Source organism: Rutidosis leptorrhynchoides, chromosome 5 (genome assembly GCF_046630445.1).
Source record: "Rutidosis leptorrhynchoides isolate AG116_Rl617_1_P2 chromosome 5, CSIRO_AGI_Rlap_v1, whole genome shotgun sequence".
In the NCBI taxonomy this organism is placed as follows: Eukaryota; Viridiplantae; Streptophyta; class Magnoliopsida; order Asterales; family Asteraceae; genus Rutidosis; species Rutidosis leptorrhynchoides.
Window position 1 is genome coordinate 36,745,276 of NC_092337.1, and position 26,308 is coordinate 36,771,583.

General features: G+C 32.7%; 2 protein-coding genes across 2 annotated transcripts; one reads left to right on the forward strand and one right to left on the reverse strand.

Annotated features, from left to right (window-relative positions):
• Positions 1-654: 654 nt before the first annotated feature.
• On the forward strand, positions 655-6,125 carry LOC139846931 (respiratory burst oxidase homolog protein C-like). Its single transcript, XM_071836510.1, has 12 exons — positions 655-1,466; positions 1,757-1,919; positions 1,997-2,045; positions 2,434-2,547; positions 2,653-3,075; positions 3,571-3,954; positions 4,043-4,138; positions 4,228-4,343; positions 4,426-4,528; positions 4,869-4,936; positions 5,165-5,676; positions 5,759-6,125. The coding sequence occupies exons 1-12, from the start codon at positions 854-856 to the stop codon at positions 5,866-5,868; spliced, it is 2,751 nt and encodes a 916-aa protein (XP_071692611.1). The 5' UTR covers positions 655-853; the 3' UTR covers positions 5,869-6,125.
• Positions 6,126-7,997: 1,872 nt separating this feature from the next.
• LOC139846871 (calnexin homolog) lies at positions 7,998-11,255 on the reverse strand. The gene is made up of 6 exons (XM_071836417.1): positions 11,108-11,255; positions 10,941-11,010; positions 9,055-10,181; positions 8,897-8,968; positions 8,694-8,807; positions 7,998-8,392 (listed from the first exon to the last, which is right to left on the reverse strand). Exons 1-6 carry the CDS (start codon positions 11,183-11,185, stop codon positions 8,231-8,233), a joined length of 1,623 nt encoding a protein of 540 aa, XP_071692518.1. The 5' UTR covers positions 11,186-11,255; the 3' UTR covers positions 7,998-8,230.
• Between the last annotated feature and the right edge of the window lie 15,053 nt (positions 11,256-26,308).

A 26,308-nucleotide genomic window follows, 5' to 3' on the forward strand; every position in this document is an offset into this window, starting at 1 on the left:
ACAAAAATATTAATCAAAGGTTGAAAGTGATAAGACTTGGATAATTATTCATTTCTCCAGTAAAAAATGACGTGAGATTATTAAAAAGATAGAATTAAGTATTTCTTAAAAAAATACTATGACCACCTTAAAAGAAACATGCACTAGCAATCCCAATTTATACCGTTAAGGTTAAACAAAATAATAATCTGAATGCGTGTACACTTGCCGTAAAGTAAGACTAGTCAACGCTGTTGACTTAACCTATCACACTTATTTCCGATAACGCGTACCCTTCGTCATTTTTACATAATTTCACAATTATTTGCAATTTAAGTTGCCTTTAAGTTGCCTTTCAAGACTGACTTCACCAACTCAATTTTACATTCCAAAACCGTCACTATTTATTTCTTCTTTTTAGTCCTCCACCCACTTTCATTTTTTTTTCAAGATTCGTAAAGTTTGATCAAATTTCGTTACACATCAAATATATATACTTTGTTGGGTGTTTATTAATTTTCGTAAGTTTTACTGGGTAGTTCTTTAAACCTCATAATAATAATAATTCACACACACACCTTCAATCATCCTAATATTTCTCCCCATACAATAACCTTTCCAAAATTCTTAAAAGTTTGAAACTTTACTTGGAATTTAGTATATTTATATATATAATTATATTTATAATATTGGGCAAGTCTTGAATCGAATAATTCAAACACACCTTCGATTTACTAAGCTTTCGAATCTACAATAATATTCATAAAGTTTGAAACTTTATTGGATCGAATAAATTATTATCCATTGGGTGTCATTTATATTCCGAAATATCTACTGGGTAGGTATCGGATTTGAAATTTGAGATTCAAATTTAATGCAACTGCAAAAAATGGGTACTGATGACGGTAGAGATGGGTTGCCGGAAAATTATAACCGACACTCCGACACCGAGGTTTACCGCCCAGACAGAAAAGCATTCAGCGGACCATTAAACAAACGAGGTACACGTAAAAGCGCAAGATTTAATATTCCCGATGACGCCGGTAGCAGCAGCAGTGTCGGCGGTAGTATGAACTCGAGAAATAATGACGATTACGTTGAAATAACTTTGGATGTCGGTGAGGACACGGTGGCGGTTCACAGCGTGAAAACAGCTGGAGGTGCTGACGTGGAAGACCCTGAGTTTACGTTATTAGCTAAAGGGTTAGAAAAAAGATCGTCTTTTGGGACGTCCGTTGTGAGAAATGCGTCGGCTAGAATCCGGCAAGTTTCGGAAGAGTTAAAAAAGCTGACGTCATTTTCACGGCGACCGGTTGTTGGTCGGTATGACCGGACTAAATCCGCCGCAACTCATGCATTGAAAGGATTAAAGTTTATTAGTAAAAACAACAGTGCGGCCATGTGGGCCGCGTTGGAGGCCAAGTTTGATGAACTTACAAAGAACACGAGCGGGTTACTTCCCCGGCCACTTTTTGGTGAATGCATTGGTAAGTTTATAGTGATTCGAATTAATTGCGTTTTAGAAGAGATTATTTGATTATCACGTTTATATAATTAAAGCAAGTAGTTAAAATTAGTATGTACCAAGTGTTATGAAAAAGTGATGATGAAATGCTACCTTTTATGGAAAAAACAAGATTTGGGAGAAACATGATGAATTATGTATTCTTAAAAGGTTGTTTTTTAAGCGCGAAATATGTTTTTGTAAAAACAATCCTAAATACGTTTTTAATGTTTTCTATACACGATTATAATTTTGTGATCTTATTTCTGGCAGGGATGAATAAAGATTCAGAAAAATTCGCGTTAGAGCTATTTGATGCACTTAGTAGGCGAAGGAATATTACAAGTCAGTTGATTAACAAAGAACAATTTAAGGAGTTTTGGGATCAAATTGCGGATCAAAGTTTCGATTCAAGGCTCCAAACTTTCTTTGATATGTAAGAATAAGTAATTTTTTTTTTTTTTTCATATGTCATGAGAACGATCTTTTGCTAATTCAAGAACATAAATTCAGGGTTGACAAAGATGCGGATGGTCGGATTTCGGAAGAAGAAGTACGAGAGGTAGTAATCCGTACAAATATAAGTTATTTAATTTACCTATAAGAAATTGTCAATTTGAGTTTATATATTAGGGATTAGTGTTTAGAATGCATCCAACTTGTACTCTATTGTGTGTACACAATTTAGATTTGTTACTTTTTAACGCATCCAACTGTCAAAACTGTGCCAAAAAGTTGGATGTATTAAAAATAGCAAACGTAAGTTACATATATAATATTAAAAATCCGGTACAAGTTGATGTATTCCTTAACACTAATCCCTATATTTAATACTAGTTGCTTGTAACATATGTTTTGCAGCTTATTAAACTATATCAGTATTAATCTATTGGTTTTCTATTCATATTAATTGATGTTAATATCTTTTAGTTATTTATGTCATAATACAGATTATCAGCTTGAGTGCTTCAGCAAACAAATTATCGAACATTCAGAAACAAGCAGATGAATACGCTGCATTGATCATGGAAGAATTAGACCCTGAAAATCTTGGTTACATCATGGTACACATTTTTTATTGTTCTTGAAGAACATTAGATTTTGTTAGTTATAAACTTACTATTTTAATTAGTTGACCAATATTAATTAATTTGCATTTTATTAACTAGATCGAAAACTTGGAGACACTTCTGTTGCAAGCTCCAACACAAGCAGTGAGAGGCGAAAGCAAAAACTTAAGTTCAGCGTTGAGCAAAAAACTTAGAAACGAGAATAATAGAAACATTATACAACGAAAGTATGATAGTTTTAGTTACTTTGTACAAGATAATTGGCAAAGAATTTGGGTACTTGCACTTTGGATAGGGGCGATGGCTGGTTTGTTTACTTATAAATACATTCAGTACAAGAATCGAGCCGCTTATGATGTAATGGGTCATTGTGTTAGCGTTGCTAAAGGTGCAGCTGAGACACTTAAGCTAAACATGGCTCTGATTTTGTTACCCGTGTGTCGAAACACTATTACGTGGCTTAGGAACAAGACTAAACTTGGCGTTGTTGTTCCTTTTGACGATAATCTAAATTTCCACAAAGTAAGTATCGCAATCTTTACTTTTTTACATATTACTGTATATAGATTTGATGTTCTTTTCGTTAAAGGTAAATGATCATATTTAGTATAAACACAATCTAGTAAAAATGTCATTGACTATAAAGTTGTGATTATCGTCAATATTGTTCAAAAAACCACCATTCGAGTTCAAAGTTACTCCAACTACACAATCAAAAGTCAAGATTTAGACACAGTCAAATTTGATCTGTTTACTGTCATGGGCTTTTAAGTCATTTCACTAACAAAAGTAGATGGTGTCTATTTAGCACTTTACTTTGTAACACTTCATTTTCTTTATAATCTTCATCATTTTTTTCCCTTTTGGACTTGAGTTTTCTACTCACTTTGCGAGCTGACCAATCTCAAGTCGACAACCTGTTTTGCAAGCTGCCTAGAGTCATACATTTATTCATTATAAACTATAATTTGTTACTTTTCCAACATTTTGTGACAAGTTTATATGGTTGTTTTATAGGTGATCGCTTTTGGGATTACAATTGGAGTTGGGCTCCACGCTATTTCACATTTAACATGTGATTTCCCTCGACTTCTTCATGCGAGCGAGGAGAAGTATGAGCCAATGGAAAAGTTTTTCGGTCCACAACCCGATAGCTATTGGTGGTTCGTTAGAGGAGTTGAAGGGTGGACCGGGATCGTAATGGTGGTTTTAATGGCAATAGCGTTTACACTAGCAACACCATTGTTTAGGCGTGGTAGACTAAGCGATAAAAACCCTTTAAAGAAACTTACAGGTTTTAACGCGTTTTGGTACTCCCATCACCTATTTGTGATCGTTTATGGTATGCTTATAGTTCACGGTATCAAACTTTACCTCACGAAAGAATGGTACAAGAAAACGGTGAGTAAAAAATTTGAAAGATTTGTTTTGTGACCGTTTTGAGAACATTGAACTGAAATGTTTTTTTTTTTTTTTTTTGTCATGACAGACTTGGATGTATTTAGCGATTCCGATTTTGCTTTACGCAAGTGAGAGATTGATCAGAGCGCTAAGATCGACTGTCAAACCCGTTAAGATATTGAAGGTAACGGATCACAATATTTCGTTAATCCTCTGAATTATGATCCGTGCATTGTTATACTGATTTTGTTTTTGTTTTTTCTTTTTTTGAAGGTTGCGGTTTACCCAGGAAATGTGTTGGCGCTACACATGTCGAAGCCACAAGGATTTAAATACAAAAGTGGGCAATACATGTTTGTGAACTGCAAAGAAGTTTCACCATTTGAATGGTGAGTCACGATCAATAAAATGCTAATTTGCATCAAAAAAATGTGTTGTAATAAGTATACTAACTTAATGATTGTTGATTAGGCACCCATTTTCGATAACTTCTGCACCTGGAGATGACTACTTAAGTGTGCATATTCGAACACTCGGCGATTGGACCAGGCAACTCAAAACCGTCTTCTCTCAGGTATAAATTATGATTGGCAAGTTTCTTACATATCCACATTGCGCGTGAAGAATCAGGTTCAAAAAAATTTTGAAAAACCAATTTGCCAAATATGATTGCAGAGATATGATCATTTTAAATGCAAAAAATATCATTTAATCTGATTTGGGAGATTTTATGCATTAGAAATAGGAAATACAATTTGGACAATATTGAACTCATTTTTCGATTGTTAATTATTTTGATCGTATTCGTTTGACCTGCTAGACATAAGATAACCCAAATTGAGCCATGTATAACTAAATGGGTCAGCATTGTAGTTTGTTTTATATTCAACTAATCCAATAGTGATCTCTTGTAGGTATGCCAACCACCTGCAAATGGCAAAAGCGGACTTTTAAGAGCCGAATATCAAGAAGACAACCTAAAGTAAGCCTTTGTTAGAACTATTTTATCTTTAATAATGGATTTTGCTAACGACAGCCCTTAAAGTGTTGTACTGAGCGGTTACTCTCTGACTTGAAAGCCACATTTTTTAAATTCTACAATTTATTTATGAATGTTAACGACAACCTTAAGGGCTGTAATTAGCAAAATCCTTGATAAATATAAAAGCCAGACATGATTGCTAACTTTCTTTTTCAAATTTATCAATAGTTTCCCGAAAGTCCTAATTGACGGACCATATGGGGCCCCAGCACAAGACTACAAGAAATACGACGTAGTGTTGTTAGTGGGGTTAGGTATTGGAGCAACACCTATGATCAGTATCGTAAAAGACATCGTTAACAACATGAAAACGAAACAAGAGGAAGAAGAGGCCTTAGAAAGTGGTGCCAAGAAAAACACTAGCAACAATTTTAGAACAACACGAGCTTACTTCTATTGGGTCACAAGAGAACAAGGCTCATTCGAATGGTTCAAAGGGGTTATGAATGAGGTAGCTGAAACAGATCAAGATGGTGTGATTGAAATGCATAATTATTGTACAAGTGTATATGAAGAAGGTGATGCTCGGTCCGCATTGATCACTATGCTTCAATCGCTTAATCATGCTAAAAATGGTGTTGATGTTGTTTCGGGTACTCGGGTCAAGTCTCATTTTGCTAAGCCGAATTGGAGAAGTGTTTATAAGCGTATCGCTCTCACTCACACTGGTCAACGTATCGGTGAGGATCTTATAATCTCTTCCTAAAGTTATTATTTAAAGTTATTTGTTTTTGAAAACTTAAAGTTTTAAAATATTTGCAGGGGTGTTTTATTGTGGAGCACCAGCACCAGTCAAAGAGTTAAAACAACTTGCTTCAGACTTTTCACACAAGACTAGTACCAAATTTGAGTTTCACAAGGAGAACTTTTAATTTTAAATTTTATAGAAATTTATAAATAAACTTGTTATAATGGTTGAATCTTGATAATATATATATAGTTATGTAACAATGAGTTGAAATCTCATATCTTGTGGCCTATATGGTGCATCGGTATATACGAGCCAACAAGAGTGACTGTTGGTTCTTAGAGATGAATTTATTCGTTTAAAAATATCAAATTTTGTAATTGTACTATAGCTATATAAATTCTTTTATATATGTAATAGATTGATTCTTGTTGGTTACTATCTGTGTGGTGAATAGTTCATTAGTTTACTCTTTTATAGATAAAACAAACATACACCAATCGAACTGCAAAGCAAAAACTGGATTTGGTTGCTTATGTTTAACGCTATATGTTGCGTGTTGATATATATGGAATTTGGTTATATTGTGCATTTGTGTGTATGGTTACCTGGTTATTTAACATTGAATGTTCAACACCTTATCAGGTAGTTTCTTTTGATTGGGTTTTGTTGTGGTGGTGGTTTAGCTACATTGCAGCATATGCCCCTCTGCATCTTTGGCAAGAAGATGTCAGGCAGTTGCAGGTTATTGACAACAATCAATGAACACTGAATTTTGCAAGACAGGTAGGAGTTGGTAATATTGATCCGCATATTTAATGAAGTTGGCTTATAGACAAAGAGTACAAGACTCTTGGTTTGCAGAGCATACACGTGCATTTACAACCTTGTTAATAAACCATGTGCAATGTAATAAACCTAAACCATACAGTAATATACTTGGCTACTTTTAAATGATTTAGGGTGCGTTTGATAAAAACGAGTGATTTAGCGTTAAATGATTCATAATCTTAATGATGATTTAAAGTCTATTAACAAATTTGATTTGATTCTTAAATGAACGATATAAATCGGGTAAAATTAAAAGTTCAGTATACTTGTTACATGAACTAAAAGTTACATGAACTAATGTTATATGAACTAAAAGTTCAGTATACTTGTTACATGAACTAAAAGTTCAGTATACTTGTTTGTTAAATGTTCTGAATATAATTTGAAAAGGATCTTATAGAAGATATTGGTGATTAATGATTAAGAGAGTGTTTCATCTCTGAATGGTTCATCAATGAATGTCGAATCATTCAGACCTCTCCCTATGATATAGTTATCATTCGTTATCAGCCTATGCGGCACTCATTATCACCATAATACTATAGGGATGGCTTCATTATAGGTGTTAGTTATAGATATTTCACCATGGATTTAACGAGATCATCTTCAACATTTGTGGGCCATATGTTGATACCTTTTGCAGCAAAAATCCTTAGACACTATTGTACAAGTTTTGATTCATGTTGTACACTACTCTTTAATGCATCATGTACAAAGTTTAATGCATATTGTACCAACACTACATAACACATTTAAAATGAAAACAAATGCTTTTTATTTTATTATGTAAACTGAATTGAAAATATAATAATAATAATAATAATAATAATAATAAGATATAAAAATACTTCTTATAATTAAAAAAACTAAAACTAATACTCCGTATTAATTATTATTATTATATTATTATTATTATTATTATTATATTTTGTGTTAGTTAAAATAAATATAAAAGATATTAATTAATGACGTGGCAGAGGAAGATGTTTTAGCCATTATAGGCAGTGTTTAGTTATAGGAATTTATGTGGCAGTTAAGAGGAAGATGTTTTAGCCATTATAGGCAGTGTTTAGTTATAGAATTTTATGGGCTAGTTATAAAATTTGAGTGTTGATGTGACGCTGATGTAGAAGGTTAAGAGGATGAATAGTTTAGTCACTATAGGGAGTGGCCTCAACATCATATGTCATTTAAAAATAAACGCACTAAATGCAACATTCAGCACTAAATCATTCAATTAATTAAGAGGTAAACAAACACAGTAGTTTCCAGTTTTCGAGAATGACTATTTTTTGCTACTCTGAAGTTACTTGATAAATTAGTACATTCAAAGTTGAACAATGTTTTATTTAAGGTGCAAAATGGCCTCCAAAAAGTATAAAGTTAACATGGCTTTTCATAAACAGATCAGATTTGTAAGTTGTAACCAAATAACTTAAAAGTAAAAAAACATTCACCAAAACATTAAGAAGAAAAAACCGATTGGTACAAATACACAAATTCTAAAGAACAAAGTCGCACAGAATAGATTTCGTTTGTTACGTTCTAATCGACAAAAACTTTTCAATGTGTTTTAACAAAAGTAATCAAAACAAAAAGAAACGAAAAACTTGTAATTAGATGCACATACCAACTAAACACTAGAGGATTCTAACAAATGTGATTCTTATCTCTGCTAACTTTGACAACCCCCCAACATTTCTTCATAATCATGGTCAGTTGTCACGTCTCGTCGTCCTCCTACGAGGAACCTCGGTTGGTTCTTCTTTCTTCTCTTCCTCCTCACCTTGTGCTGCTGCAGATGTGCTCGAGGCCTCACCTTCATCCTTCTTTGCTGGCGCCACGTTCACTAATGGTGTCGGTGTCGGAGTCGGTGTCTGTAAACAAATTATCAGTTCTAAGTATAAACATGGAAAACTCATCTGAACTAGTTTAGTTACAAACATTCCCATTTGGGTTGTGTAATCATAAATGGGTCAATTTTGGTCAAACATATCCTCTTAGATTATTTGGATTATTACTGTGACAATGTGGTTTTGTAAACACATTAACAGATATTAATTAACCAATTTATACGCAACAAAACGTGATATGAGTACATGTTACCAACCCTTGCTCTGCCCCCATCTTGCCACCTGTAACTTTAATTACGTAAAGAAAGCTAAGTTTGGTACTTACCACTTTCTTTCCTCCGAACAACAACTTCAACAAGACACTAAAGAGCACAACAACGATTGAAACTAAGACACCGATTGTAAGGTTTGGCTGCTTTTCCGCCTTCTCAATAAGTTCCTGCAATAACAGAATACAACGTTTAAAAGAACATACTACAAAAAGAAGTGATACCTTCTTATCTATTAAAACCACATACAGTGACTTACCACAACCTTGACCCGGTGCTCACCCAAGAAGTTTAGATCGGCGATTTTGTAAAGGACATCAAAAACAGCTTTCTGAAAGTGTTAAAAGTGAAAGAATTAGGACAATATAAAAAAATCAAAAAGTTAAGTCTAGGTACTTGAGTTAGTTAAACAAGTACCTGGATACCCTTGAGACCCTCAGAAACAGCTGATTGTTCTTCAGCCTTCTGTTTCTCTTCTTCCACCTTAAACTTTGGCTTCCAAGTGGTCTCCCTGATTGATGATGCGGTCTTCTCATCACTTGCTATCAGGATGTTATCAAACAAGATCCCATCTTGCATTGTCCAGATTTCAATACCAATAGCAGCAATCGGCTCAAAGTTGGGTGTGTCCAGTTCAAAGTAATCAGGGTTTGGAATCTCACGAGGCTTCCAAATACCCTTGTAAGCAGGGTTTTCGATAAGTGGAGCGCTCCACTTACCCTTATAAGCTGGGTTCCTCTTGTTTGGCCTCCTCCATTCACCACAACCTGGTGCTGACTCACATTTAGGATTGTCAATTTTAGGAGCCTCCCATTCACCATCTTCTTCATCATCCCAATCCTCAGGTTTAACCGCCTCTGGGTCATCAATTTCTTCAGGCTCATCTTCAAGCCATCCTTCAGGCATCTCAGCTTCTTCATCTAATATTTCCATAGGTGCATCCTCGTCCCAGTCCTCGGGCTTTTTGGCTTCCGGGTCGGGAATTTGGGCACGTTCGTCCCAATCTTCAGGCTTCTTATCATCTGGGTCGGGAATAGTTTTAGCAGGGATAAGTGCGGGTTCAAAGTCTTCAGATGAGAGGAAGTTAGCCTTCTTTTTCTCTTCTCCATCAACCAATATGACGACCTCGTTGTCAGGTTTCAAAACAGCAGTGTACACATGGGTTAACTTGTCTGAAGGAACAGATGGGGGTAACTTGAGATGGTGCTCAACGTACTCCCCACTCTTAGGGTTTTTGTGCTTTAAGATGAAATGAACCTTGTTTGTGGCACCACATTTGTCAGGGCCGAACATGATTGAATAAGGTGACTCGTTGTCAAATCCTTTGGCAGTCCATCCAGCCTCTTGTGGGCGAAGGTATTTCAAATATGCACCACCGCATTCAAGACCATTTTGAAGACGAACTTCAAATTGGAGAACAATGGTACCATCCTTGAGCTCAACTGGTTTCTCTAGCTCCTTGACTATTGCATACTTCCGAGCCTTCTCGCTCACAAGAAGACCATAATCGTCATGCCCTTCACTCTTTGAGTGCTTCCATTCACCTAAGGACCAGAAAAAATAAAATAAAACGAACTCAGAAATTTATTGCAGAAGAAAAAGATATTACAGCAGAGAGATTTATTCAACAGACACAACTACATAAATAGATTCAATTACGTGGCAATAAAATAAATGCTTGAACCATTCTGCAGCAGGAAATATGATCGAAACGCTGCATTTGTAAAGAGTATACAAAACCTGACATTAAACTACTTAAGGACATAAACAGATAAACTATACAACAAATGCAACCGCACCGTGTTTGATAGGTAAAATTTGAAAATGCAGTTTTAAGCCAGCATCGGAAAATTCGTGCAACATTCAAGTCTTAACGCCCACATAATAACTACTGGCAGTTAATTAAACCATTTGAAGCGTATGTTACTAAGCAAACACTTCATATCTTAAATGGTGGATTCAAGGACACGGAACTTGAACTTATAAATCTTACAAAAGAGCATCAGGCAGGCAAGTCAATCAATGTATAACCAAAATCTATACTTAAACACGCAATTAACAAAATAACTGCATCTGTGCGAACTCGAATGGTGGATAAAGTGCAAACGATCAATGCAATTGCAGGGGACTAATTTAGAGACGCTGTATAGCTGTGTCAAATGAATGCATAAAGTTTTTCAAATTCAGTATCTTAATCCCTAATTAAATTATCAAATAACAGTTCAAACAACTTCATAACAGCTTAAAACCCTAATATCAAAGTAATCTACATAAACTAAACAGTAGATCCAGACGATTCTTACCGGAATATTCCTCCTTCTCAGACACGATCCAACTGTCTTCAAACGATTCATCAAATGACTCGTAAAAAATCTACAGAATCAAATCGATATGCATATACATAACGATCAGTTATTTATAGTTTATATTCTACAGATCTATAAATTAAACATCACATTACTTCACTTACAGCGCTAGAAGTATCAGCCGAAATCTGTGAAATTAAGCAACAGATCAAAAGAAAAGAACAAAATTGCAACGAACGCATCTTTCGTCTGTAAGCAGATCTTGCGATCTAATAATCGAGTTGATCTTGAGAAGAAGATGCCAGAGATAGAGATATACGGAGTAATACAGACTGCGCTCTTGAAATTGTGAAGTTTATTTGAGAGTAAATAACTTAACTAAAGACTCCATATAAGTACAGATCTAGAGAGAAAATTGTGTCGAGTAAGTGCAACCAATGACATCGCGTTTACGTAGAAGTATCCAATAAAAAAGAGACACGTAGGATCTAAATGCCATGGTTGTTTTTTTGGCAATGAATTTTGAGATGGGCTGCCACGATTCGTTAATTGTGTTTTGGAATAGATTTAGGGTGTGTTTGTTTTCATCTGAATGGAATCATTCAGTGTTGAACGCTGAATCGGGAAACATTCAGTGTGTTTGATTTGCATATCTGAATGAGAGGTTATACTGAACAATGAAAAAAAAAAATATGAACAGTTCCTCGCCTAAATCCTCTCTTAAATGGTTCAGTTATACATAATTCCCTTCAATATCCTTTCACGTCTCATTTTCTTCTCCCATCTCTTTTCTTCACATCTCAGGTTCACAAAATTTCTTCAATCGATTGATTCTTCACCTGGTAATTTTTCTTTCATCTTTGATAATCTTCAACTTTGGAACCCTAATTTTTTCTGTGGTAATTTTTTAATTCAAAGTAACGTAAATTTCTTCCTACTAACCTAATATGAGATATTGTTTGCAGTTTTTTGGTCATGGTAAGGTTAATTGTTTTCATCAATTAGGCTGTGTTTCCAAGTTGTATTTTGGGAAAAAAGGGAATGAAGTGATAAGAAAATTTAGAAGTTTAGTGTTCCTGAGTTTTAAGATTGAGAGAAATGAAATGAAGAGAAGTGATGATTTAGTGCAATTTTCCTTCATATGCTTCCTTCCAAATTGGAAGGATCCAACTCCCCTCCCCTTCATTCTCCTTCATCTCAATTCATTTCTTTCCTAAAACAACTCTGGAACACAGCCTAAATGATTTTAATTATTTTTCGTAAAAGGTTTAGGTTTTAGCCCCTTTTTTGGGATTTCTTACTTTAAATATGGATCGGTGATTCCTTGAAACCAAAAAAAAAAAAAAAAAAAAAAAAAAAAAAACGGTAGGCTAAACCGCTAAACTAGAAACAAGATGTTTTAGACAAGGAGAAAGAATGGGGGATAGAGTTAAAGGTTGGAATCATGATCAATTGTTACTTGTTTCTTGTTTCTTTCGAGCTGCACCTTGGCTGCATACTCTACAGCTTCTCATACTTCTAATAAACTAGTTGTTGTCGAGTAACAATTGGTCATAGGCTAGTTTTGTTAGTTTTTTATAGTGCATGGTATTGCTGTATTATGTTTGGAAATTTTAGTGAGTATTGTGTTTTTTTTTTATAATTTCCTTTTACGGATTGTTATGTTTTATTTAACGTTTTATGTATATCTAAATAATTGTGAGGTGATAGATAAGGTTAAAATAGTAATTTTATGTCATTCAGAGTGTTGATTAAGAACTCTTATCAAACAGTGAATTTCCATTCAGAACGATACTGATTCAGAGCCTTTGAAGTTTGAACTATTCAGAGCTCTGAATCATTCAGTGCTACGCACCCTTAGAGCAAGTCAATTGATGATTGATTACCCGATTACCCAATCTATTGTAAATGTAATTGGAATAGAAACAAAGGGTGGCGGACTCAGAAATTTTTTCCACCGAGGGTGAATTTTTTTAAAAAAATGTTAGGATTTTTTTGGCAAAACATGGAGGTTTTGGGACAAAATATAGAGTTTTTTGAGCAAAAAATTAAAAACTTTTAGGCAAAATACGAAGGTTTTTGGGCAAAATAAAAATGTTTTGGGGCAAAATATGAGGGGTTTTGGGCAAAATTAAAAAAACCAGAAAAATTTGCACTAGAAATTGAAAATCCAGTGGGGGCGGGCGCCCCCTGCCCCTACATAGGTCCGCCCCTGGAAACAGATTACTTCTGGATAATGAAATCAACGTAGATATAAAACCTAACCATGCGTATCATACTCTCATAGTCCACGTACTTTCCGATCAGTTTTGGAAAGCAATTTATAAGATGACCGGTTTAGAAGAGGAAAGTGGTTAGCGCAGCAAAGGAATTTCAGGGCGAATTTTAGAAGAGAGTGACATTTTAGGGCACCATGGTAATTAGAAAGTCTAACTGCCGATTACAAAGCTTAATGACGCCATCAACATTTTAAATGATTGAGATTAAAATTTTGAAAACTTATCTAAGGGGTGAAATTTTGCCATGTAATTTTTTAATATAATTGATGACACCATAGTAGTTTTCTTATTATAGTTAAAAAAAGATACTCTTTTTGTTGTTTCATTAGATACATAACAACGTACTTAAATGTAGGTATTACTCTAACACGTTGACTAGAGGTAGCAATATGAGCGGGTAAGGTGAGTTAGGGTGTGTTTGTTTACCTCTTAATGAAATGGTTCAGCACTGAATGCTGAATCATTCAGCATTCAGTGCGTTTGTTTCTGACCTCTGAATGACATATGGTGCTGAATGGTTCAGAATTAAGCTCTGAACCATTCAGAGCAAAAGCACTCTCTTAACCATTAAGAGCTTAAATTTTCTGTCATATTGTCCTGAAATCATATCGTGATCACTTAACTAACAAGTATATTAATTTTTTTTATTAATGTAACACGTTAATAAGGTAGTTTTACTCAGTTCATATCGTTCATTCTAAATGATTATCAAACAGCTTATTTTCATTCAGAGCAAACTTTATTCAGAGCCTCTGAACGATTCAGATTCTGAACCATTCAGCACTAAATCATTCAGTTTTATCAAACGCATCCTTAGGTACGACTCAAAAAAGGAGTCCAGTTTGTAAAATGTGATATGTAGCACATTTTAAAAGGGTGTTTTGTTCCAACGTATTATTATTGTTTTTGTATTACAAAAAGATGATGGCTTTATTATAACTACCAAAACATTATGGAGGAGTTTGGTAGATTTAATTATGAGGTTATATTCTATAATTATACTAGGTTTTGAGCCCGTGCGTTGCACGACTACTCAAAATCCTTTATTATTTTGCTTTTCTATTAGAGTTCAATGTGAGGCACTTTAATGCATGAACTACGAACCATGACTGGCAGACTATGAGGCATGACCAACTTGTCAAACCGATAGTCAAGATGGGCTTGTAGATCATTAGTAAATAATGGCAAAAAGAGCAACACTATATTATCAAGAAACAAATGATCATGAATCCTAATGATAAAAAAGAAAGTGAAAACACGTCTGAAAAGGAATAATCGAACTTAATAGTAAAAGAATATGCTGCTTAAGAAAAAAAATGCATTTCAATCCAAAATAACATCAACAAAAAATGCTAAAAGCCAAGTTCTGCAAAGACTCTCAATTTGTTGCTCTCCGTTAAAGCTTAAACACAGGTTGTAAATAACAAACAGCAAGCCACACTCATTAACATTGTGATTAATGTAACTTCTTCTACTTGATGGAGATGGTGTCTGAGTTCATTTGTAAAACACAAACAGCAAGCCACACTCATTAACATTGTGATTACTGCAACTTCTTATACTTGATAGAGCTGGTAGTTGGTGAACTGTGTAATTTCAATGCCATCCATCCAAATCTTTCTGCTACATGTAAATAACAAACCTAAGGAGCCGTTCAACGTTTCTATAGCTCCATAACTTATGTTAATCCCATCTTAAGTACTATCAATTGTACCCTGATAACAATAAAAGTTTCTAAGTTATTAAAGATATAACTAACAAATAATGATTGACACCAACACTTGAGTAGATCCTTAATCTGACTGGTTGGTTTATGGGCTCAAAAGTCCAGGTCAGGTCGTTCAATATCTAATATTTTCATTGTTGATAAAACTTAATTTGTTAACTATATGTACAATAAAATCAATCTAAAACTTTGCAGACTACTATTTGTGGCAAAGTAATAAATCATCCATTGACAATAAATAACCCATTGTCAAGAAAATATCACGTCAACTGGAATAAAGCAAGCTTTAGAGATGGTGTTTAGTTTTGCTTCACTTCCATTCATTTTGTCATTCACTATATCCAACTCTATTAGAGTTTTAATTATGATGGAAATAGATGTGCTTGGAATTCCTAATCGGACTGAGATATAGTATAGACATTCATAAACTATCATATTTAATATTTAAATAAATTATAACAAACATAATATAGGAAAATATATAGATCAAAGTAAATTCCTGACTGTGAGAATTGTTTATTAAACAAAAAAACCATAATATTCTGGAAAACACCATACTTGATGCAAAACATAGCATAAACAACCGTCAAATATAAAATCCAAAAAATAAAGAAAACATACGATGAAAACATATGTAAAAAATTATTCAAATCTGAAATAGATATTAACTATAATTACCTTCAATTTAAATTTAGATCGATATCAATATTCCATAATTTATGGTAACAGATATTAATCGTTTTATTGAATCGACTGGTATAATAAAAATTGATAAATCAGTATGGTATTCAAAATAAACCTGGAAATTTTTTAGGAATCAAAATAGCTGTACGCAATTCCCGTTGATTGATAATGAAGATAAATTCATCGTTTCCTTGATTCTTGAAAAAGATAAACGATTTGGAGATAAGATCATGGACTGGATGCTAGACGATTGTTGGGCTGGATTTGCCAGCTGTAAATTACACATGGCATTTGTTCCAGCTAATTCGGGTATAATGACAATTAGGCTAAAATAAACTCTCTTTTATATAAGTGTTATAAAATATCTAGATTGGATGTTAATTTTATTATTATTATATTTCTTGTATAGTAATATTTTATGCTATAAATAGACATGTATGGTAGCCATTTAAGGTGTACCATTTCTCTTGAAATATCAATATCAATATTTCTTCTCTCTTTTTTCTCTCTTTGTTCTTATAACCATTAAAGGTAGTTATAAGCCTACTGAATTATAACACGTTATCAGCACGAAAAGCTTAGTGTAATTAAAAGATATCTCAAACGATCACGAATCACTAATCAAGGTATGAAATTATTAATAATTTTCAGACTCGAATATATCAAATTTTGGACTACTAACATTTATATTTATGTTATTTAAGTTATATATGGTCGGTTATACCACCTGAATTATATTTCTGTAATCTAACTTTTACTAACTTCACTAACATTTATATTTATGTTATTTAAGTTATATATGGTCGGTTATACCACCTGAATTATATTTCTGTAATCTAACTTTTACTAACTTCACTAACATTTATATTTATGTTATTTAAGTTATATATGGTCGGTTATACCACCTGAATTATATTTTCTGTAATCTAACTCTTATTAACTTCACTAACATTTATATTTATGTTAATAAGACCTCATGATTGTACGCAACACGTCATTTGACAACACGGTACTTTATGTACGCAACACGTCATTTGACAACACGGTACCATGGGTCGAGATTAATTCCGATCAATACGAATACGACGGGGTCTTTATATGTTATCTAACATTTATGATTACTTATGCAATTAATCATTATTTATTTCATGCATACTAATGTTTATTCTTAAATTTATAATTTTAAAAGTTAAAATAAAAAAATAGTTTGTATTTTTATTAAAAGTAAATCTTAAAAGTTAAAATAAGAAAAAGTAGTTTGTACTTTTATTAAAAGTAAATCTTAAAAGTTAAAATACAAAAAGTAGTTTGTATTTTTATTAAAAGTAAATCTTAAAAGTTAAAATAAGAAAAAGTAATTTGTATTTTTATTAAAAGTATATCTTAAAAGTTAAAGTAAGAAAAAAAAGGGGATGGTAAAATGGAATAGTTTTTTTTTTTTGTCAAAAATGAAGTCTTGAAAATGAAGTGGTCACCTTCTATAACTAAAAAAATAATATATACTTTTATCAAATGAATTTTTTTGTGGCCGACAATTTCAAACACGAGTCCGTGTTTAGTTTATCAAGAATATCTCTTGCTTTGGTGAAAGGTAACGATCACGATATCAGGTGTTGTGAAAGAATTAAAAAATTGGTCAAGTGGCCTTTTAAAAACTAAAAAAAAAATTAAACAAAAAGTTTTTTTTTATATATTTATAATTTACGGGTAACGTAAAAAAAAGGAAGTTTTTTTTTAAAAAAAAAACAAAGAAAGTGTTTAAATGAGTTTTACAGAAAGGGGGAAAGCAAAGTAAAAAAAAAACTTTTTTCCAAACAAAGGTAAATGAAAGTAGGACTTAATACAAGAAAAAAATAAACATCTCCTAGACGTGATAAAATCTATCAATGATAAGTATTAGACTTGATGAGCTAAATGTGACAAAAATGTTTCAACATGTCTTATGTTAATTTTCTAAAATAAGTTATTATTATTCCGAGTTTAACACATATACATATGTTAATTAAAAACAACCTTTTTGTTCTTATGTAGTGTTGGGTTGCAATTTTGGTTGTATGCCATAATTCCATCCAGTAGAGTGACAATAGAAAACTTTTGATGATAATCAATAAAAAACTTTTTTCCAAACTTGTCAAATGTTTTGTTAAAAACGTGACCGTTGAAAAAAGGAGGTTGAATAATAAAACTTAAAAAACAAATTATTTTTTTAAGAGTGTGCATCAAAATGGCTCGTTTAATAATGGGGAGTAAAAATATAGTCAAATTGTTTCAACGAACAAGGGTTCAATTGGATGTCTCTTAAAAAAAATCCGCGGGTACGGGTGATGGATCCAATGGATCCGCATCCACGACCCGCGGGTGCTATCCCTAATTGTGACAAGTACAAATCAACTAAAAGTCTAAAAAATAAATGCTCTTATAGGGACCAAATGTTCACAATAATTGCCTAAGCTAGATATGAAACAAATAGTTCATAAAAAAAAGGTCGTTGTGCGTTTTCGGGATGATAGCCGAAATACACTTACAAAAGTAGGTCAGCCGTCAATTCTTTATGACCATATCAACGTAGATCAATAAAATCATTTATGGTTTTGATAAAAGATTAATTAAAAATTAATTGTTTTTTGGTCTTGGATTCTCGGTAACAAAAGCAAAGGTTGTTTTTGGTTGCCACAACAAACAAGACAGAGGTTGTTGACTTTTGTTGTTAAACATGGCACAAGTGAACAATAACAATAGATTATTGTTTTTGAAAAGAATAATGATGCGTTAATTTTATTGTATAAAATAAAATTAAAGAAAATGGTTTTCATTGATGACTATGAACAAACGCAAACAAAGTGTTTGTGGTATTTGGTGATTAAAAAAAAAGTGCATCTAAAGCTTCTACTGAAAATAATATGCATCTAAAGCTTCTACTGAAAATTAATGTGCAAGGTACAACGTATAACTATATGGTCAAATTCATTTGAGCCTTCGGAGTCACAAGTATATGATGTATATATATATTACTCAATTAACAAAATAGTAAATCTAAATTAATTCATATGAATAGTAAAACGAAATTAATTAATTTACTATTCACATAAAAAAGCGCATATGATAAAAAGCGAATATGATGAAAAGCACAACGCATATGATGAAAATCGCATATGATTAAAAGCGCATATGGTGAAAAACACAGCGCATATGATTAAAAGCGTATATGGTGAAAAGGATATATGATAAAAAAAAAACACATATGGTGATTAATGGAAAGCACATATGGTGATTAATGAAAAGTATATTGTGAAAAAGAATCACAAATGTTTCTTAAAAGAATTCAAGGTAAGATATATGAACCAATTCATCCATCATGTGAACCATTTTGATATTTCATGGTTCTAATAGACGCATCTAGCGGATGGTCTCATATTTATATGTTATCAAGCCGTAATATGGCATTTGCAAAGTTTCTTGCACAAATTATTAAATTGAGAACACATTATTCTGATTACACCATTAAAAGGATGAGACTTGATAATGCTGGTGAGTTAACATCTCAAGCATTTAATGATCATTATATATCTACAGGGATTGTTGTTGAACATCCAGTTGCTCATATGCATACACAAAATTGGTTTAGCTGAATCAATAGATAAACGCTTGCAGCTAATAAATAGACAATTGATAATGAGTACAAAACTCTCAATATTTATATGTGGACATGTAAATTTACATGCTGCGACATTAATTCGCATTATACCATGTGGAAGTCATAAATATTTTCACTTACTACTTGATTTTGGCCAAGAGCCAAATATTTTCTACCTTAAAACATTGATTGTGCAGTGTATGTTCCAATTGTATCACCACAACACAATAAAATGGTTCTTCAAAGAAAGATGATAATATATTTTGGATATAAAACATCTTCAATCATAAGATATATTGAACCCATGATGGGTGATGTTTTTACAGCACGTTTTGCTGATTGTCATTTTAATAAAACATTGTTCCCTAGATTAGGGGGAGAAAAAAAAATAAAAAATAAAATGATGCTTCATGATGTGAACATCAATTAAGGTATATTGAACTCGTACAAAAGAATGTGAAACGAAAGTTCAAAAATAATGCATATGCAAGAACTTGCAAATTAATTACTTTATGCATTTACAGATATAAAAAAAAGTGACTAAATCATATATACCAGCGATAAATGCTCCAGCTCGAACTGAAATTCCAAAAGCTGGCAATAATGTCACTGTTGAGTCTTTGCCACGCATCAAACGTGGAAGATCAATTGGTTCCGAAGATAAAAATCCTCGAAAAAGAAAATCAGCTGATAATGAGGTAAAAGAAAGTGTTCAAGAAGAACCACAAATCAATATTCCTTCTGCAGAGGATATTGATAAATGTAAATACTAAAATTGCGATAAACTATGCAATATTATGGAACCGAAATGAAATTAAAATCTCTATGAGATATTTTCATATAATGTTACAATGACATCATGAATAAAGATGATGATCTGGAACTAAAATCTGTCATTGAATATACAAAATGGACATGATTGAGCTCAATGGAAAGGAGCAATACGAGCTGAATTAGAATCGCTCGATAAAAGAAAAGTTTTCGGATCAATCGTTATCACTTTTAAAGATGTGAAACGTATGGGATACAAATGAATTTTTATCCGAAAAGAAATGTGCAAATGAAGTTACAAGGCAAAACTAGACTTGTAACTCAATATTTTCCACAAAGACCATAAATGAATTAGGAGGAAAACTTATCCTCCTGTAATGGATACAATTACTTATTAGACACTTAATCAACCTGGTAGTTATTTAAATGCATCTCATGAATGTTGTTACTACTTATCTGTATGGATCACTTAATAGTGATATATATGAATATACCTAAAGGGTTAAGGTATCATAAGCATCTAATGTAAAAACCAAGGGAATATATTCCATTAAATCACAAAGATTTCTAAATGGGTTTATACAAATGGGACGTATGTGGTATTACCGATTAAATGACTACTTGATAAAAAAAAGGGTATACATATAAACTTATTTTGCACGTATGTTTTATAAAAAACAATGTTCGGATATGTGATCGTAGTTGTTTATGTCAATGTTCTTAACATCATATGAACAAATAAAGAAATCTATGAAATCATTCAACTTCTAAAGAATTATTTTGAAATAAAAAATCTTGAAAAAACCAAGTATTACCTTGGATTGAAAATTGAGCATATGCCTAATGGTCTACTTGTACATCAAACAATTTATACTGAAAAGATTTTAAAACATTTTTTTTAAAGATAAAACCAATTGGTTGTTAGATCACTCAATATTGACACTGATCCATTTCATCCCCGTGAAGATCATGAAGATATTAACGGATCAGAAGTTCCATATATTAGTACAATTGGGACTGTTATGTATCTTACAAATTACACAAGACCTGACATTTCTTTTGCAGTTATTTTGTTGACAAGGTTCAACTCAGCCCTTACAAAAAGACATTGGAATGGGACAAACACATATTTTGATACCCTTGAGAAACTGCTAATTTAAAATTATTTTATTCTAACGTTTCAAAACAAGATTTGGTTGATTATGTATATGCAGGTCATTCATCAAATCCTCATAAAGATAAATCTCAAACTCGATATGTATTCCTAAATGGAGGTACCACAAAATCATGGTGTTCTTAAAACAAACACTTGTTGCAACATCATCAAATCATGACGAAGTGATTGCATTATATGAAACTACTCGAAAATGTGTTTGGTTGAGATCAATGACACAAATCATTATTGATTCTTGTGGACTAGAACGCTATAAAAGACTAACAACTATCTTCACCAACAACTATATATGAAGATAATGCAGCTTGCATAATACAAATGAAAGAAGAGTATCAAAAGTGACTGAACAAAATATAAATACTGACGAGGCGCCAAAGCCATAGACGGTCTTAACGGTCATAAGTTTGATGAAAAAGAATGGTATGTTGGTAAGGCTCAGAAAAAACTACAAGGGAATAGGAATTGAAACAAGGGTTTGAGCAAACCATGAAGGAGACTGTAGACAAATCACAGGGGCTAAACTTGTACATAAAAGATTTAGATGATACAGCTTCAGATGAAAACCTCAGATTCTTCTCATATACTCAAGATCTCGTAAAAGACAACCAGATTAAAATGAGATACGTTCAATCAACAACTCTGCTGATCTTTATACCAAAGCACTGCCAACTGCTATTTTCAGAACACACGTTCATAATATTGACATGAGGCATGTTCAGAAGATGTAACAACTCAGACGTTGCCTACTTGAGGGGGAGTCAACTCTATGCTGCACTCTTTTTCCCTTAGCTAAAGTTTTATCCCAATGGGTTTTCTTTAGCAAGGTTTTTAACGAGACAGTACTAGTTATTCTCTAATAAAATTGTCATCTAAGGGGGAGTGTTATAAAATATCTAGATTGGATGTTAATTTTATTATTATTATATTTCTTGCATAGTAATATTTTATGCTATAAATAGACATGTATGGTAGCCATTTAAGGTGTACCATTTCTCTTGAAATATCAATATCAATATTTCTTCTCTCTTTTCTCTCTCTTTGTTCTTATAACCATTAAAGGTAGTTATAAGCCTACTGAATTATAACAATAAGCATATATATATATATATATATATATATATATATATATATATATATATATATATATATAGATGGATGATTTAAGAAGTTATATAATTAAACAACGCATTGACAAAACAATATATTAGTTATGTATGTATGTATCTCTTCTCTACATCACATAAAGCTCCCAAATTAATTTTCACCAACTATCGTGCCTTCAATCCGCCGTAATACAGATCGACACTACCATCAGTTAATTCTTTGCATTTTTCTCCATAAAACCGTATAAATTTTGTATACTAAAATCGGATTCTTTGATTCCGCCGGAAGTTTGTCCGGTGCTTAAGATGGTTACATTCTTCCCGTACGCAGATCCAATTTTTTAGGGTTTCACGATCCCTTTCAAAACCCATCCCATTAATTCATCTTCGCGTATACGATTCTGATTAAACAAATTTATATCATCATCTATCAGATACATCGGTTGAATTTTTCTTGGAAAAAGCTCGAATCATTGAGTTGGTCTTATGAAAAATCAACAATCCAAAAAGCTTTAATTTCTGCAAAACGATGGAAGGTTTTCCGGTGAATTAATCGGCTTCCGGATGTTCATAATTCCAAATCCTAAAATTTATAAAACCTAAACGATCATATATTTTTCAATAGATCTAATCTGCTTTGTAAAAATAGTCACAATCATTGGCATTGCTAAAGGCGTTTAACAGGTATGTTTCCTTTTTCCGATTTGTTCATGTCGATTGAAGGTTAACGTGGAATTAGGGTTCGAGGCTATTGGCCTCGAATCTTTGTCTATCGCTTCTTTTAGTTTTAGTGGATTCCTTTCGTTAATTTGAATTTTCGTCTATTTGCTGGAAATCTCATGTTGGTACGTAATATATTCAACATCTCGGTTTTTATTTGTTCGATTGTATGTTAGTCTGTTTTGATACCCTAAGTTGATGGTGCCTCATATTTATCTTAATTTTTGTTTGTTTGCCGTAATTATCATCTCTGTACAATATAACCTATCTACCTGTTTTAGAAGTTGGAATCATGCCGTTTATTGCCCACTTTTAGTTTTAATCTACTTAGTACAACATGTTCATTTACCATTTACGGAGATTACATATGCAGTTGGGATTATGGTGTTTATTTCAATTTAATTCCATTTTTATTTTTTATTTTTTTTAATTTCAAGTTTGGGGTCTACTTGATCATGTTGTTTATACACATATTTGCAGCTGCTAGCGCTTCTTCTAATGCCTTCTTGCAAGCTTATGCCAATACCACACATTTCTATTCACCATCTGCTGCTTCCAGGCCACCAATAGCCAAAGGTATTTTCATTTATTCCCACCAAAACCTGCATCAGCTATGCACCTGCAAAATGCATCTTTATACCGTCTGCATTTGGTCGCCGGCCTGTTAGCTGGTTGAGGTTTATTCAATTAATAACGTAATTCGTCTTAAAAGTTTTTTTTTTTATCTTAGGAAATCCTTTAATTCAATTCAATGAAGGTTTAAAAAAGCACACCTAAAGAGACATGCCACCAGTTCCAGTGATGGGCAATTCAGTTGGGTTATGACGGTTCAAGCCAGTGGCAGAACATAGGGTTACCCAAAGGGGGTATCCGCCCCGATTGGATTTAACGGGAAAAAAAAATTACACTAATTTTTTTTTTTACCAAAAAATAAGGTTTTTTTAGTGTTTACCCCTGCTGGAAATGAAAATTTTATCAAATTTTTACATCCGCCCCACGGGTTCAAGCGGGTTTTGTTATGGGTTAAAATGGATGATTTTATACAGAGGTCAATATTGGTCATGATTGTTTGACAAAAATCACTTTCATCTAGGTTTGAGTTATGCCGTGTAAGTGGTTAATATGTTAACTAACAGCCTTACCATGGTGAGTTGCTATGTTGTTCAGTTCAATTCCTGAAAGTGCTACTTGCAAAACCTCATAATGACAAATCATCTAACACCACTAATCCCTAACATTCTGCTACAAATCTTAATCACATCCTTCATTCTCTGTATGGTGGATTTGTCAGCAAACCCATATGGAACTTTATTGCTCCCTTCTTCTTTTCAACGGGTATATTCTCATAACCCTTTTTTTATTTTTCTGTATGCATTACTTTTCTTTTAATACAATCGCAAATTATTGTCGAAGAGTCGATGATTTGTGGAAGAGGACCCATGTCGGGAGGAATGCAGATGGTTCATATAGTTATGCATGATCCTTAGACAGGATACATTCTGTAAGTTGTGATATCTCTCTGACTTGCTAACATTGTATCACGTAGTTCGTAAACAACAACATGTAATATATATATTATTAAAATCTGCCTAACCATTAGATTAGATAGATTCAGTGAAAGTGATACTAGGACTACCAAAGTAGTACAGATATATATGCACACTGAAACTTGGGATTCAAATTGGCAAAAGCTATCTAATCGAATCCACTATGCTTTTCAAAAATTTACTTCTCTGTATTAGTATCAAACTTGTATTAGTATCAAACTGTCACTTGGTTTTAGTGTGAGGTTTGGACATTCTTACGTGTGTATACATATGGTGTTTTATCAGGAATTTACTTCAAAGGTCTATTAGTAATACCTTATGTTACTTCATTACTTAAAAAGGACCTTTATTCTTAGTAACCTAATATAGGCTTACACCAAATATTACATTTAGGTGGATGAAATGTAAAATACACAAAAGGGACCTCTGTTCTTATTAATTGGCAGAAAGTGTAATTAATTTAATGGGTGCAGTGGATTCAATCATAGAACACTAATAGATTAGGACAAGGTTCTATCAATGTATTTCAAATTGTTTGGTGTAATGGTGGTACATATATAGAATGGACATAATAAGCAATAATTAACTTTCTAATTCATTTTTTATTTATTACACTTTTTGAGCGATACAAAACTATGCATGATACCAAACATGTTTGTTGTTATTAGATAACATAGTTATTCTAATTTGTTCGATCTAAACGTGGTTACTAATATTTATGTTTTGAATGCAAAGTAAGCGCACTGACCAACTGGGCTGCCTTTTCATTCAAGTAGATATGCGAAAATTAATTATATAAGGTTGAACACTTTCAATTGATTAAAAAAATTAATAAAGAAATGATGAACATTAGTACTATGTCTGATATGTTTTTGTGATAATGGCGTACTAGATACTCCAGTAGCTTGAGTGTAACTACATTTTAAGTAAAATTTATGTTGTTACCCGTGAGGCAGTGATCGCTAGGACATCATCAAATAACCTATAAATGTGATCACTTGGACATTAACCAAGTTGATAAGTTGCTTGTACATCACGAGCATTTTTCCAAACATTCTTATTTGAAACGGTTTTTGAGGAGCCGTATATGATGACAGACGTATCGCATCACCTATAGTAGCAGGTTGGTATCTACTAAACTTTAATTTATTATTACTTCATACATGTTCCCTTCGATTTCATTCCCAAATACATGATTATTTATAGGTTGGCTATTACTTTTTTTTTTGTTGTTGTTTGTGGAGTCCACAACATGAAAGATGAGATATTTGCCGACTACACTTTTTTTTTTCTTAGAGGATGTTATGTATTTTGTATTTTATGTAAAGTTATAACATGCACACTGTATCTTAAAGGTAGATGTTAATTTAGAGCCCCTGCGTTTGTATATCAATTTGTTGTTAAAAGATATTTTACCATGATCTCAAAAGGTCAAAGTTTGACCAGTTAATTGTGTTGTTAACTTTGCCCCTTATATTAGATACACAGGAAGTTATAGTTGAGAATAGAAGTGTAAGCAGAGGAACTAAAGAAGATGTTTGATCAACATCAGCAAGAGAAAGCTAACAAGTCCCGGAGTTCAGAAATCACATTAAACTCGACTTATGTACGCTAACAACCCTTTATTATTATCTATCATTTCAAGTGAACAATCGATTGTTCCATTGAAATTGTATTTACTAACGTTTACGATACTAATGCTTTCATGACTAATCTTACCAATAATA

Bases quoted from the DNA above. Each gene is read 5' to 3' on its own strand.
- LOC139846931 (XM_071836510.1), top strand. From the start codon at position 854: ATGCAACTGCAAAAAATGGGTACTGATGACGGTAGAGATGGGTTGCCG. The intron at 1,920-1,996 runs GTAAGAATAAGT...ACATAAATTCAG, and splicing joins CTCCAAACTTTCTTTGATAT to GGTTGACAAAGATGCGGATG. The intron at 2,548-2,652 runs GTACACATTTTT...TTTATTAACTAG, and splicing joins AAAATCTTGGTTACATCATG to ATCGAAAACTTGGAGACACT.
- LOC139846871 (XM_071836417.1), bottom strand. From the start codon at position 11,185: ATGCGTTCGTTGCAATTTTGTTCTTTTCTTTTGATCTGTTGCTTAATT. The intron at 11,011-11,107 runs GTAAGTGAAGTA...TTGATTCTGTAG, and splicing joins CGGCTGATACTTCTAGCGCT to ATTTTTTACGAGTCATTTGA. The intron at 10,182-10,940 runs GTAAGAATCGTC...TCTGGTCCTTAG, and splicing joins TGAGAAGGAGGAATATTCCG to GTGAATGGAAGCACTCAAAG.